General features: G+C 39.3%; 1 protein-coding gene across 2 annotated transcripts in view; it reads left to right on the forward strand.

Annotated features, from left to right (window-relative positions):
- baiap2l1a (BAR/IMD domain containing adaptor protein 2 like 1a) overlaps positions 1-12,906 on the forward strand; it is a 30,830-nt gene that overhangs the window by 13,551 nt on the left and 4,373 nt on the right. For both annotated transcript variants that reach the window (XM_074619940.1, XM_074619941.1), the window contains exons 4-12: positions 958-1,019; positions 2,531-2,602; positions 2,784-2,918; positions 6,167-6,319; positions 6,414-6,548; positions 7,092-7,215; positions 7,855-8,068; positions 11,665-11,724; positions 11,804-11,951. In XM_074619940.1, the coding sequence (XP_074476041.1) occupies positions 958-1,019; positions 2,531-2,602; positions 2,784-2,918; positions 6,167-6,319; positions 6,414-6,548; positions 7,092-7,215; positions 7,855-8,068; positions 11,665-11,724; positions 11,804-11,951 (1,103 nt within the window). The remainder of the gene's footprint in view (positions 1-957; positions 1,020-2,530; positions 2,603-2,783; positions 2,919-6,166; positions 6,320-6,413; positions 6,549-7,091; positions 7,216-7,854; positions 8,069-11,664; positions 11,725-11,803; positions 11,952-12,906) is intronic.

Below are 12,906 nucleotides of genomic sequence, written 5' to 3' on the forward strand. Positions count from 1 at the left end.
CTCTCTATCGCCAAGCCTCCCTTAAAGGAATACTTCATTTTGAGAAATACACTTTCTTGCCAGGAATTAGACGTTGTACGGTAAATATGAAGCTACCGCCAACAGCCAGTTAGCTTAGCTTAGCACAAAGACTGGAAACCGGGGGAAACAGTTAGCCTGGCTCTGTCACCAGGTAACAAAACCATATACCAGCACACCTAGGGCTCATTAATTTGAATCCGTCCAAAAATAGGGATGCATCGATACGACTTTTTCAGTCCTGATACCGATAGCGATACCTGGGCTTTGGGTATCGGCCGAATACCGAGTACCGATCCGATATCAGTGTTTAATTAATAAGCTGTATGCCTCACTGTGTGGAAGTGACTGGGATCATTCTTTTATGTGTAAGGCAACATCAGGCTTGACTTAAACACTGCTTTCCTAACTTAGTAAAACACAATGTAACAAATAAATACATAGATATAAATTTTGTGAAAGTTATTTATTATTAAAATAATAAATCGTACACCGGCAACTTGGTAAAAAAATCTTAAAAATTAACAGGAATTATAATTCAAGTTTAAACCTTTTTAATGTAGCAACAAATAGGTAAAAACTTAAACAGGAATTAACATTCCAGTATATAATTTGTATAGTATATAAACATAGAACTGAATTGAATAGATTGGCTACATTGTCACAGATACATGATCCAGCTATTTGAGTCAGTATCGGCCCAATGTCCGATCCGGTATCGGTATCGCTGCATCCCTATCCAAAAACGAAGTGTAAAAAACAACATATTGTGGTTTAACTTTTCTAACTCTCGGCAAGGAAGCAAATCAATTTATTTCCAGAAATCTCCTCCTGACCCTGGCCAGAGTACAAAACCACAGGGCCATGAATTCAAAACGAGTTTCTCTTTCTTTGTAACAATCTCTGAAATACTAAACGTTCACCCTGATGTCTTTCTAGGTGTGGTTCTGATGGAGATCTCCGACGCCCACAGGAAGGTCTTCTTCGAACTGGAAGAGAACGTGAGTAACCTTTAAGTATGTCTGGTGGTGTTGTATATTTCTCCTATTGTCAACAAATCCCATAAAAAGACCAAACAACAACTATGAAGGAGTTTCCAAACAAGTATATCCTGTGTAGCCAAAGCCTGATTTAGCCTAGTCCTCCCTGCCTGCCATCGATAACGTACCAAATCTGCCATTGAAAATTAGGGGTGTAAGAAAATATCCAAAATATCGAGTATCGCGATATAGTATTGATTTTTAATTAATAAAGTAGTGTTATGATGTTGGACGTTAGAGGGACTGTGATAAATGCAAATACAGATCCCACTGTTCTGATTGCACAGAAAAGTTAACTTTTTTACTCCGATTTTATGCATATGGTGTTCCCAACAAATGCACAATTTACTAATGTTTGAGTAGCGCTTTATAAAGACTACAGCACCCAGCTGTTTTAGGAAACTGTTAAGTATTTTTAAGGTATCTATTTGTTACTCGTTTTTAAAGATCGACATCTTAAATAAGAATTAATGGTCTTGGGGCTGAGAGCCACAAACATAGTAGAGAAGTCAGAAAGTATTGAGAGACAGACTAAAGGTTTCGGTCTTGTTGTGGGATTTGTTGACAATACGAGAAACATTTTGAAAGGACACCTTCTCTCAGTAAAGCTCACTGATCTTTAGTTTGTTCCCTTCATCTTCGCTCCATTCTGTCTGTTCCTGAATCAGAAGGATGAAAGCAACATAATGGACCCGAAGGATGAAAAGCCTTCCCCGTGCTGCAATTATGTCATTAAAACAGTTTTGTGCAATGACAAGTCACCTGTTGAACCTCTAATTTTTCATTCCTCAAAGTGCCCCGGGGCCACCAACACTCAGCTTATCTTCAGATAACAGACAGAGATCGTGCTTTTTGCTGTAGTTTCTGCACACGTGACCCATACAGCCTTTTGAGCTCATTCTTTTCATTTCAGAGGGTTTTGAAATTGTCGTAACACAAGATGAAAGAAAGTTTGACGAGAGTGGAAAAAACAACAGACAGAATCATTCCTGACCCTGCTGCCTCGGGGTGAAATGCTTCAGATACCTGTTAGTGACAAGAAGTAAATAGAAGTCGAGCGTCGCCAGTTTGAATGCGGCGACAACTGAAACACACAGTCTGCTGTAAAAAAAGCTTAAGAAATGAGCACAATCTCTTTAAAAAAAAAAAAAAGAAAGCAAATAACGCACTATGTGAATGAAAAACAGTCTCTCGTTTCTGCTTGTGACCACCTTGGACTGATCGTGATGTAGCACGCGAGAGAGGGAAAAGTTGTAAATCTTTAACCATAACAAGCTGATAAGCCACCCCTGATGGGTGGAATCTCATCCTCAGGAACCCATTATCATGCACTCCACCAGGTCACCCTGCTCTTATCGTAACGTTGCCATTGAGCCATGTGACAGAACTGTACATCGTGTTGAGAACAGCGTGCACGTAGCAGCAGCACGATGTGTGTTGCAATGAATTTGAGGTGTGTTTTCTCTCTGCAGTTCAAGAGGTTCCACAAGGAGATTATTATCGAGCTGGAGAAGAAGACAGAGATGGATGTGAAATACATGAATGTAAGTGTAATCATACATCCCTCCTTCCATCACTTATAGGAGTTATAATGCAAACATATTTCAGAGCTTAGATTTGCCAATAAGACTCTATTATTTTAGCTTATTTGCATCTGAGGAACATTTGTATAATGAAAAGTGCCATCTGTTCATCAGTTCCTCCCTTGTCAAACATCTCCTGTAGGCCACCTTTAAGCGCTACCAGTCCGAGCACAAGGTGAAGACGGACTTCCTGGAGCGCTCCCAGACAGACCTGAAGAAGCTGAGGAGGAAAAGCCAGGGAAAGCACCTGTCCAAGTACGAAATCAAAGAGAACGAGGTGAGACTGGAACTGAAACCGACCCCAAACCTTCAAATCACAGCATGTCTGACACTGATACTTTGCATGGCTTTTCAAGCACGGCGCTGTTGCATGCTTACCACGCTCCGATTCCTGTCAAAAGAATATGACAAGTGTGCAATTTATGCGTTGGGGCGGAGAGATGTGGCTAAGATAGTTGTCATGATAATCGCATACCAGCGCGAAGGAGAAAGAAGAAGGTGTGGTACTAGAATTTCAGTTTTCCTTTCCTTTGATATTACATGAGAGCATGGCATCGTTGATGGCAGACATTTCAGATGTGCGTTCAGACACTAAATACCTTAAAAGATAGATAGGACAAGGGATAAACTCGTCAAAAGTGCCGCCACGCCTATAGCTGTTTGCAGATTCCCTGCAGCAGAATGAGACCATTATACCTCGGCTCACTGCGTTCAGCTACAGACGGAAGATTGTGTTTTTATTGAAGGCGAACACACCCAAATTTGCACAAACGTTTTGATTGAATGCTCACACGTATGCAGGCGCACACACAGTTTCGGAGCATGCCGAGATCCAGATTGTATCAGATGCAGCAGGTGGGATTTAATCTTTACCAAATGATTCATTCCCGGAAACCAGAAATGTTGTTTGTCACAAAAAGTGGTTACGGATCGACTTGTATTTTCAGTGTAACATAGTTGTTATTGTCCAATGACATCTTTTGTGTGCCAAATTAGAGCTGATAAGGCTGCAAATCAGAGGCAAATCCAATTCTCCTAAATTATCCTTGCTCAAAATCTGTAGTACTTCTAGTGCTTCTTCTAAAGTACACTGAAGAGCAACACCCAAAACAGGTTCCTAACAGCAGTTCAGTGCTACTTAGCGAATGTTAGCATGCTGACATGTTAATCTAAGATGGTCATCATGGTTACCTGTTATTCCTGCTTTTATCAGCTCACATGTCATTAGCTTTCTGGCGTTGGCAATTATCTCAAAACAGCACTGTGCCTAAGTACCGACTCACAGAGCTGCTAGCATGGCTATAGACACTTAAAGGCACGGTATGTAGCATTTCTGGGAATCTATTGGCAGAAATTAAATATTAAGTATGTCAATCTAGTGTTTTGAGGATGATAAGAATCATTGTGTTTTTCGTTACCTCAGAATAAGCCGTTTATATACGGCCGCCATGTTTCTACAGTAGCCCAGAATGGACAAGCCAAACACTGGCTCTAGATAGGGCCATTCACGTTTTTGCGTCACCCGCCGTAGTTCTCCTACACATTTGGCACATGGAAGAAGTTTCAGTTGGTTGCAATCTGGAACCTCACCGCTAGATGCCGCCAAATCCTACACACTGCACCTTTAAATAGTGTTGTTAAAATACATTTTGTCCCAGTGGATACAGATAATGCCCAAGATAAGTATAAATGACCATGAATACGAAACATACAATATTACGATCAACATTTATAAATATTCTCCAGCAAATAACACTCTTATATTTGAACCCATCAATACCTTTTACAGTGCACAGTCATGCATAACAACTACTCTTCAGCAGACAAACAGCAGTGTGGTCTCATAAAACCAAATCTTTTGCATCTCAGAGCTCATATTGAAATAACACACAAGGCTCAAACAGGCGTCACTGCTGAGTGAGCAGACGTACACACACATGATGGCCTTGAAGATTTACTAGTCAGTGTTGATATTGCCTTTGCTTGAGTCGGTGTGTTTCCTGGTGTGCAGTGACCTTGAGTATACTGGTTGAAATGTACACTTCAAAATGAGTGTTGCACATCGTCGGGTGTTTACGTCCTGCTGTCCCGCTACCAGCGAGCAGTCCTAACACCTCAGGCAGCGATTTGCTTTGTAAATCAATGCGGTGAGATGAAGTAGGGGCGAGTAATAACTCCTGTCTGTCTCTTGTTTTAATTTATCGACTGTTTTCATGTCCTCACTTCAATGATGGATAGTGTAACCCAGCTTTCTCATGATCATGTGTATAGCCGCCTGCCAGTGATGAGCTCAGTTCTGTCTTTCTGCTCTCCCACCTCTTGCTGGGAGACTGTTTGCTGTGAAAATGGGTGATGAAGACCCCTGATTCAGCATCTGACAGGCTATCGTTGAGAGAGAGAGAGAAAGAGACAAGACAGTAGAGGAGGGTCTGCGACAGAGCCCTTAGAGACAGGCTGCTTTACCGTCACCATGACAACCTGGGAAAATGGTTGAGAAACTGTAAGGGGAGTGGGTGTAGAATAAAGGGGATGGAGGAGTGGGTTGAGAAGTCATTTTAAAGAGTTTTATGCAGTATGTCTTATGTGAGGTCCAGTCGCCCATCTGCTCTTACATGCAGAATCATTCTCTGTGGGGAAGATGTGTCTTTCAGCACTGATTTGGTTTACCGCTGCGCTAAGATCGATCCACAAGCAGCGGGGGACCCAAATAAACTTGTCGCTAAGTGCAGAGATTTGATTACAACAACGCTCATTAGTGCCTCGATTTGTGAATCTGATCCGAGCACACAAATGTTAATTTGTGGCCACCGAGAGAGCCATCAAGAGACAGTTTACCACTCAGATTGGTGTTAAAGCAGCACATTTACAATCCTAACTGATCCACCCTGCGGATACACACTGTGGCACAGCCTGCGCTGAACAGCTGGATGTACTGTGATGAATATGAGTCAAAAAAATAAATAAATAATTAGAAAAAAATATATATATATATAAATATATAAAAAGTTAAATAAATTAAGTAAATAAATTAAATAGGAAAAATAAGAGAAAGCAAAAAGAAAATAAATTGAAGTTATGGGAAAACAAAAGAAATAAATATATATAAATATAGCAGTTTTTCATTTCTTTTATTTTAGGTCAACTAATGTATATTTTTTAAATTTCTATTTTTTTCCTGTAATTTATATTGATTTTGTTTTCCTTTTTCATTTCTTTTATTATTTACTTATTTGTATTTTTCTGTTTAATTATTTACTATGTATTTTTTATTCTAATTTTATGCCAATTAATTTTTTTTTTGCTATTCCTTAAATTTGTTTAGGCCCATTTTACCTTCTCATGAACCTGATGAAGCGCTGAGGGAAACACGTTGCTCTCGGTTTTATTGTTTTGTTCATTGTCTTTGTGGTCACATGTGGAAAATCCACACGACATAGTGAAATACAATCTAGAACTAATTTTTTTGTTTACTTGAGAGCTGATTAGTTATTAATTCTGTACCATGACCTTTGACCCTGTCTGCAGTATGTGGAGACCATCTCGTCGCGCCAGGTGGACATGCAGAAGTTCATCTCCGACGGCTGCAGAGAGGCCTTTCTGGAAGAAAAGAGACGCTTCTGTTTCCTGGCAGACAAGCACTGCATGTTCTCCTATCAAATTAGCAACTTCCACGAGAAAGTAAGCATCAAGGACAGAGAGACAATCCTGCACAGTCAGTCAGACTCCTCCATTAATGGGCTGTTTAACACCTTTCTTTCTCTGGTAATTCCAGGCCAAAGAGATTCTGGCCATGAAGCTCCCCAGCTGGCAGGAAAAGTGCAGCGACATCAACCAGGTGCCGGACACCATCCTAGAGGAGCTGTCCTCCACTCCAGAACAGTCGCCGCGGGTTGAACGCTACAACAGGGTGAGTATTAGCTGGTCGTGAATGGATCCATGCTGGAATGGTATTTCAGAATATTATATTGTAAGCTTCATTCACTTATCTAATACGTGTTGCTTTTCATCACTAAATGTGATACCCATCTTACTGGAAGATGCTTCAGATAAAAGCTGTGGATAAAAGCATTCCAGATATTACATAAGTAGAACAAATCGTGGCCCTGAAGTGTTTTATCTTGTCTTGTTGCTTGTGTTTTATCTTGCAAAGATGCCGATAACTATTGTATCAAATTGAGGCTGTTGTGTGTAAAGTGGATTGTTATCATTATCTGGCTATCAGCCATGGGAAATCCTGCATGTGCTCTTGTTGTTAAGTCCACTGAATGTGGCTCTTTATTGCTGCGTAGGAGGGAGTTTAAATTGCGGTAATGACTATTTAAAAATCATTGCCTTGATAAGGACTTTACCCTGGACAGTCAGAGAAAATGATTGTTATAGTTTCATTATCGTCATCTCATAATTTGTCACATGTTCCACCTGCTAATCGTATTCTTCTGCATCTGCTCAGAACAACGTGGAGTCAGGGGTGCCTCCTCCAGCACCACCACTGAAGGCACAGATCAGTCCGCTAGCCACCATGTTCAACCCAGAACCCAGGTTTCCGTTCACCCCCCCTTCGGACCACAACTCAGGTACAGAAGAGCTCTCTGAAACAAAATCCACAAATCCCACAGTCTCTGTGGCATCTCACAGTCCTTTTGTTATCCATAGAATATTTTAATATGTCTTTTTTTATTATTATTATTTAATTAAATGTATTTGTATTTTTTTATTATTATTTATGTTATTTTTTAATTTTTTATTATATATATTTTTATTTTTATTTTAAGGTATTCATCTATTAATTTAATTTAATTTAAATTGATATAATTTCATTTTTCTATTCATCTATTTTTTTTTCTTTATTTGTCATCCTTAAATTCCCAATTGTGACGCCCTTTTTACATTATTCACACATCAAAAAAAGAGTTCAAAATGTTGAAACTACAACCATACAATATGTTTAAGTTGTCATTGGTTTCCTCCTTTGAAGTTTTGTCAAATTGTGATCATCTGTGCGGTAAATCTGAAGCGAGCAGCCTGTTAGCTTAGCTTAGCACAAAGACTTGAAACAGGGGGAAACTGCTAGCCTGGCTCTGTCCAACGGTAACAAAATACACCCACCTTTCCCAAAATGTCAAACTACTGCTTTAAATCATTGCTTTAAATTACCTTTTGCTTTCAAAGTTTTGACAGATAACTGATATCGTCACATCTCTAATCTCCTCCAGACCAGGGCAGTTCGGTAGATGTCAGTCTGTCCCGGTCGACGTCCCAGTCGTCCATTCTCAACGTGGCCAAGAAGCCCCGAGTTATGACCATCTTTCCTCACACGGCGGGCAACAACCAAACACTCCTCAGCTTCGACGAAGGTGACATCATCACCCTGCTCATCCAAGAGGAGAAGGACGGCTGGCTGTACGGAGAGCTGGAGAGGACACAGCAGTATGTTCTTAACCTTTTTCATGATTCATGATTGTTTTGGTGGTTCTTTGTCTCATGAGGAGTCATAGTTTACCCATCTGTTAATTCATCTCAGCATCTGTGGCTTTAAAGGATAAGCCTCATAATTTTCTTTTCTTATTGTCAACGAATCCCATGAAAAGATCAAAACCCACTACAGAATGATCTTACCTGTGTGGTAATATAAATGTATTCCCCTGTGCCAGAGATCACCGCTGTTGTCCTACATGTTTCTTCATTACCACATACACAGCCCTGCTGCTGTAAATACTATAAATAGTCCTTAATGTGTATTAATCCGCCAGTGAATATAGACTCTTAACAGATGCATTATTAATGTTTAAGGAAATGTTTGCTTAAGACTACGGTGCCCAGCTGTTTTAGGAAATTGATTAGCCTTTTAAAATGGTTAAATTACATACAGTATTTGGGACCTGTTTTTAAAGATGTATGTCTTCAGTGGGAACCAATTGGCACAGAAAAGCTGGGGAAGTCTGACAGTACCGTGACACAGACTAACACATTGTTGGTTTTCTTTTCATGGGATTTGTTGACAATAACGAAAATGTGAAATTATTACACTGTATCCTTGACGCCTCGCGTTTTAGCACTTCCTGTTCCCTCGTCTGGAAGTCAATGGGTTTTTTAGTTAGATGCCTGAAAGAAGGTCTGTGTTCAACACAAGCTAAAGAGTTTTAACGTTTTGTTCTCCAATATAAATACATCAATAAATACCCCACTCGTGAATTTTGAAGCTTTTAGGTGTCTTAAAGAAGTCGGTTGCTAACAGGTGGCTAAATGAGACTACTAAGCGTCATCACGTCGACTCGTCCGCCTTTACAGCCTCGTTGTGTATACTCACGCTCATGTAGTTTGTTTATAGCTTAACGTTAGCTTTTGACTTCTGCCAATTATATTCACAATTCAAAAATCATAAAAGTGGTGTTCATTTGTGGAGATTATCTTGCTGAACAAAACGTGTAAGTATCATAAACGTCTGTTTGCCACAGAGCTTATTTTTTGCAATAATCTAAAACCCAATGGAAAAATCCCATTGGCTTTTTGTCGAGGGAGCCAGGGCGATGCTAACTTCCAGGTTGGCCTACAAAAATATGTCATCCCTGTAGCACTCTATTACAGACCGAAATTTTCTTTGCAAACACATCGGAGATCACGTAGGTTCCCATAGTATTCAATGAACTTCAGGTTGATTCACATACATACACAGAGCTATGTGGAAATGAGGCGTTCAACTTAAGAGCTGGATAGTATATAAGTCTATAGGGTTTTTAAGTCTTACCTTACTTGATAGAAAATGAACACAAATGTGAAATAGGAAGTTTTATTGTGACAGCCAATATACAAATACAATACAACCTTTGGCACACCCACACAAGAAAATGTAATTTCACTCCAACAAATATGCAGCAGCACAGACACACAGACATTTTTCACATAACTCAGGTAAGCAGTACTTGTTTCTCGCTTTGTGTTTGTTAATATTTAGCTGTGCTAATGCATCATGCTTAGATACACAGAGCATGTCAGTCAGGTATGTTCGACATGGCAGTCGTAAAGCTCTCTCTCTCTCTCTCTGTCGCCCTGCCCAGCAACACCACACACACATGCAAAACATCCAGGTGCACACACACACACACAAACAAGAGGCATCTGGTCTTTTATATTTCCCTCAACGATGAACACCTAATGCCTAATTTTTCTTCACCCTGGATGAGTGAATGAAATGAATATGTCAACTAAAAAAAGCAATTAAGATGAAATCACTCTTCTACACAGCAGCTGTGACTCCATGTCAGCTCCAGACGGCAGAGATGGAAAAAAATTTCCCAAACGCTAAAGCTTCATATTCTCCGATACAAACACATATGGCACCTGTGTGTCTTGTTTGCTCAAATCATAAACTGTTTACGTACAACAAGTCGTGTTTGTATATGTAGCTACAGCAGCACAAATCCATAAAGTAGTCTCTGGTTTGCCTATGTAATTACAGTCATCTTCAACTCCTCGCTAGATCAATTAGGACTCATAACGCAGGCGAAAGGGTCACCGAGTGCTGACAGAGCTTGTGTTATTTCATTCCCACTTTGGAACAAATTAACATAAGCCTTATCTGCTCCCTGTGTGTGTTTGTTGTTAAGTGGCTGTTTGAATGGAAGTGGTTTTAATGCAGTTAGTGGCGGTTTGTCAAGATGGGGACATGTTGGGATAAATCACATTACACTCTGTTTCTTAGCAACAAATCCAGAGCATTGGGCTGATAAGCCATATTTTTTTTCTCCAGACGTGACTTGGAGACAACTTCTGAGTCTTAGTGAACAAAGTCTGTCAAAGATTATATGAACATCTGACTCAAGTGTGTCCCTGCAGTCTCTTGTATGCACACTGAATGGCAAAAATCTGTTTTATATGACTGTTTTTTATATAGCTAAGAATAAATGTATATGGGTGTTTCTGCAACTTCGGTCACTTTTGACTTTCCCAAATTAAAAAAATTAAACCTATGAATTTTTCTATTAATTGTAAACATCAGAGTATGTAATACATATAAGCAGGCTCACAAAATTACATATAGTTGTTAAAATTTGTATCTGTAACATGTTTATTTTTTATGGGTTTCATCACTTGTTCTCACTAAATGTTCTTATCGCAACATTACAATAATTTTAAATTTATACATTTGGCTTTTTTAAATTAATATGGTGTAAAGTAATATGTATATGAAACAGTTCCATTTGAAATTATGTTATATTGTAATTTAATTAGCTCATTTTACGTATCTCAACACTGAAACCACAATTGAGGGACATGAAGAAAAGTGGTGTTTGGACCCATAAAATGCTCCATAGATTTTTTATTAAATCACATTATTTAGTAATTGTGAAAAGTGTATATATTTATCAAGCATTGCACTGCAAATTTGAACAACAATCCAAAATTCACCCATACAGTATATGATGTATTGAAAGTCCTGCAACTGAGCATATTTCAAAAGTGACAATCATCGTCTTAGTGGAATTGATTTTCAGACATAATTATATCATCATGCAACCCACCCAGACTGAAAACTGCTGATGTACAGACAGTACATCATGTAATACATCTCTTGGGAGAGCTTTATTATTTAGGTTACTGGGTTACCTAATTATAAAACTGACCTACCTGGGTGCATTCTACTGTAATTGTGCAGGACAAAGATAATTAACCTTTATTGACCTAATTATTATTGAAGAACTGTGTTCAAAGGTGTGCCAATAAATTATGGTCACAGACACCAACAGAATCTGGTACATTGTGGCATTTTTTTAACTGGTAAATCTTCTTTTTATATATCAAATGATTGGTTGTAATATTGTCTTAAAGTTATAGTTTCACATTTCAGGAAATACACTTAATTGCTTCCTTGCCGAGAGTCAGATGAAGCGTTATAATATCACTTTGACACCAGGAAGATAACAACTAATGGGTTTTTAAATAATCAATGGACGATAAAGATTTTATATGACTGTTTACAGTAAATGAAATTGTTTTATGATGTTTCTGTTTGTCTTCCTTATTAGGCGGGGCTGGTTTCCCTCATCTTACTGCAGACCTTACACCGAGCCAGCGATATCACAAAGGTAAGACAAGATTACAACGTGGTGGGAAGTGAATCAATGATTTGCTTCACAGCTAAACGTTTATGTCGATATGTGTTAGCAGCGATCTTGGCACGCCGGTGCGTCGTCTGAGTGTGGCCAGTCTGCCGGAGCAGGATGAGGAGGAGCCCGTGTTGCTGCCGCCAGCGGACTACAGCGACGGCCCCTATAGGCCATCGCTCCCCTCGACGCCCACACCAAAGAACAAGGTCAATACCAGCGCCCGACTAAGCGTACACTAACCACGTGTTACGTGTTGTATTTGTTAAATCTTTTCTTTGTGTGGATGTGATTAACTTGACGTTATTTATACCTTTAATCCATCATTTGTCGCTCTTTAAAGGAACAGTATGTAACATTTAGGGGGATCTATTGGCAGAGATGGAATATAATATTAAGTATGTTTTTTTTTCAGTGTATAATCCCCTGAAAATAAGAATAGTTGTGTTTTTGTTAGCATAGAATGAGCTGTTTACATCTACATACAGAGCAGGTCCTCTTCACGGAGCCGGCCGCCATGTTTCTACTGTAGCCCAGAACGGACAAACCAAACACTGGCCTTTCGCGTTTTCACATTTTCGTGTCAGCCACCGTAGTTCTCCTAAAAATGAGACAGCGCAGACTAAAACCAACTACTACTTCTAAGAATCACAAAATGGTAAAATTATCGTACATTATGACACATCGTACAGGGGGCAAAATTATCGTAAAAATACGATAATTATCGTAGAGAGGGCAACGCTGGGTCTTCTGTTTCCTGATAGGATATCTTTATTGCCTTACCTAATTCATCACAGACTCCACATCCACACCACAAAATGAACATCAGACATGTCGAACTTTTAGTCTGACTAATTGTGTCTTATCAACATCTCCTTGCTGCATCGTCATCGCCTCCACGCCCTCCAGACAGAGCACAGCCAGAAACACACCTCAATTCCTCTAACCAGTTTGAGGAAACATGTTATATTTATCTAGATCATTTCCCTAAAGGATGTGTGAGCCTTACAATTTTACTTAAGTCACTGTATTGAGACATAAACGAAATGTTGGCTCAATTTTGTTTTTTAAAGACATCTTAAAAATGCTTCCCCGCCAGGTTTCACCAGGTTTTGTTCAGGAATGGAGAGATTAGAGAGGAGAAAGAGAGAGAGTCACATAAAG

Source organism: Sebastes fasciatus, chromosome 20, assembly GCF_043250625.1.
Source record: "Sebastes fasciatus isolate fSebFas1 chromosome 20, fSebFas1.pri, whole genome shotgun sequence".
Lineage (NCBI taxonomy): Eukaryota > Metazoa > Chordata > Actinopteri > Perciformes > Sebastidae > Sebastes > Sebastes fasciatus.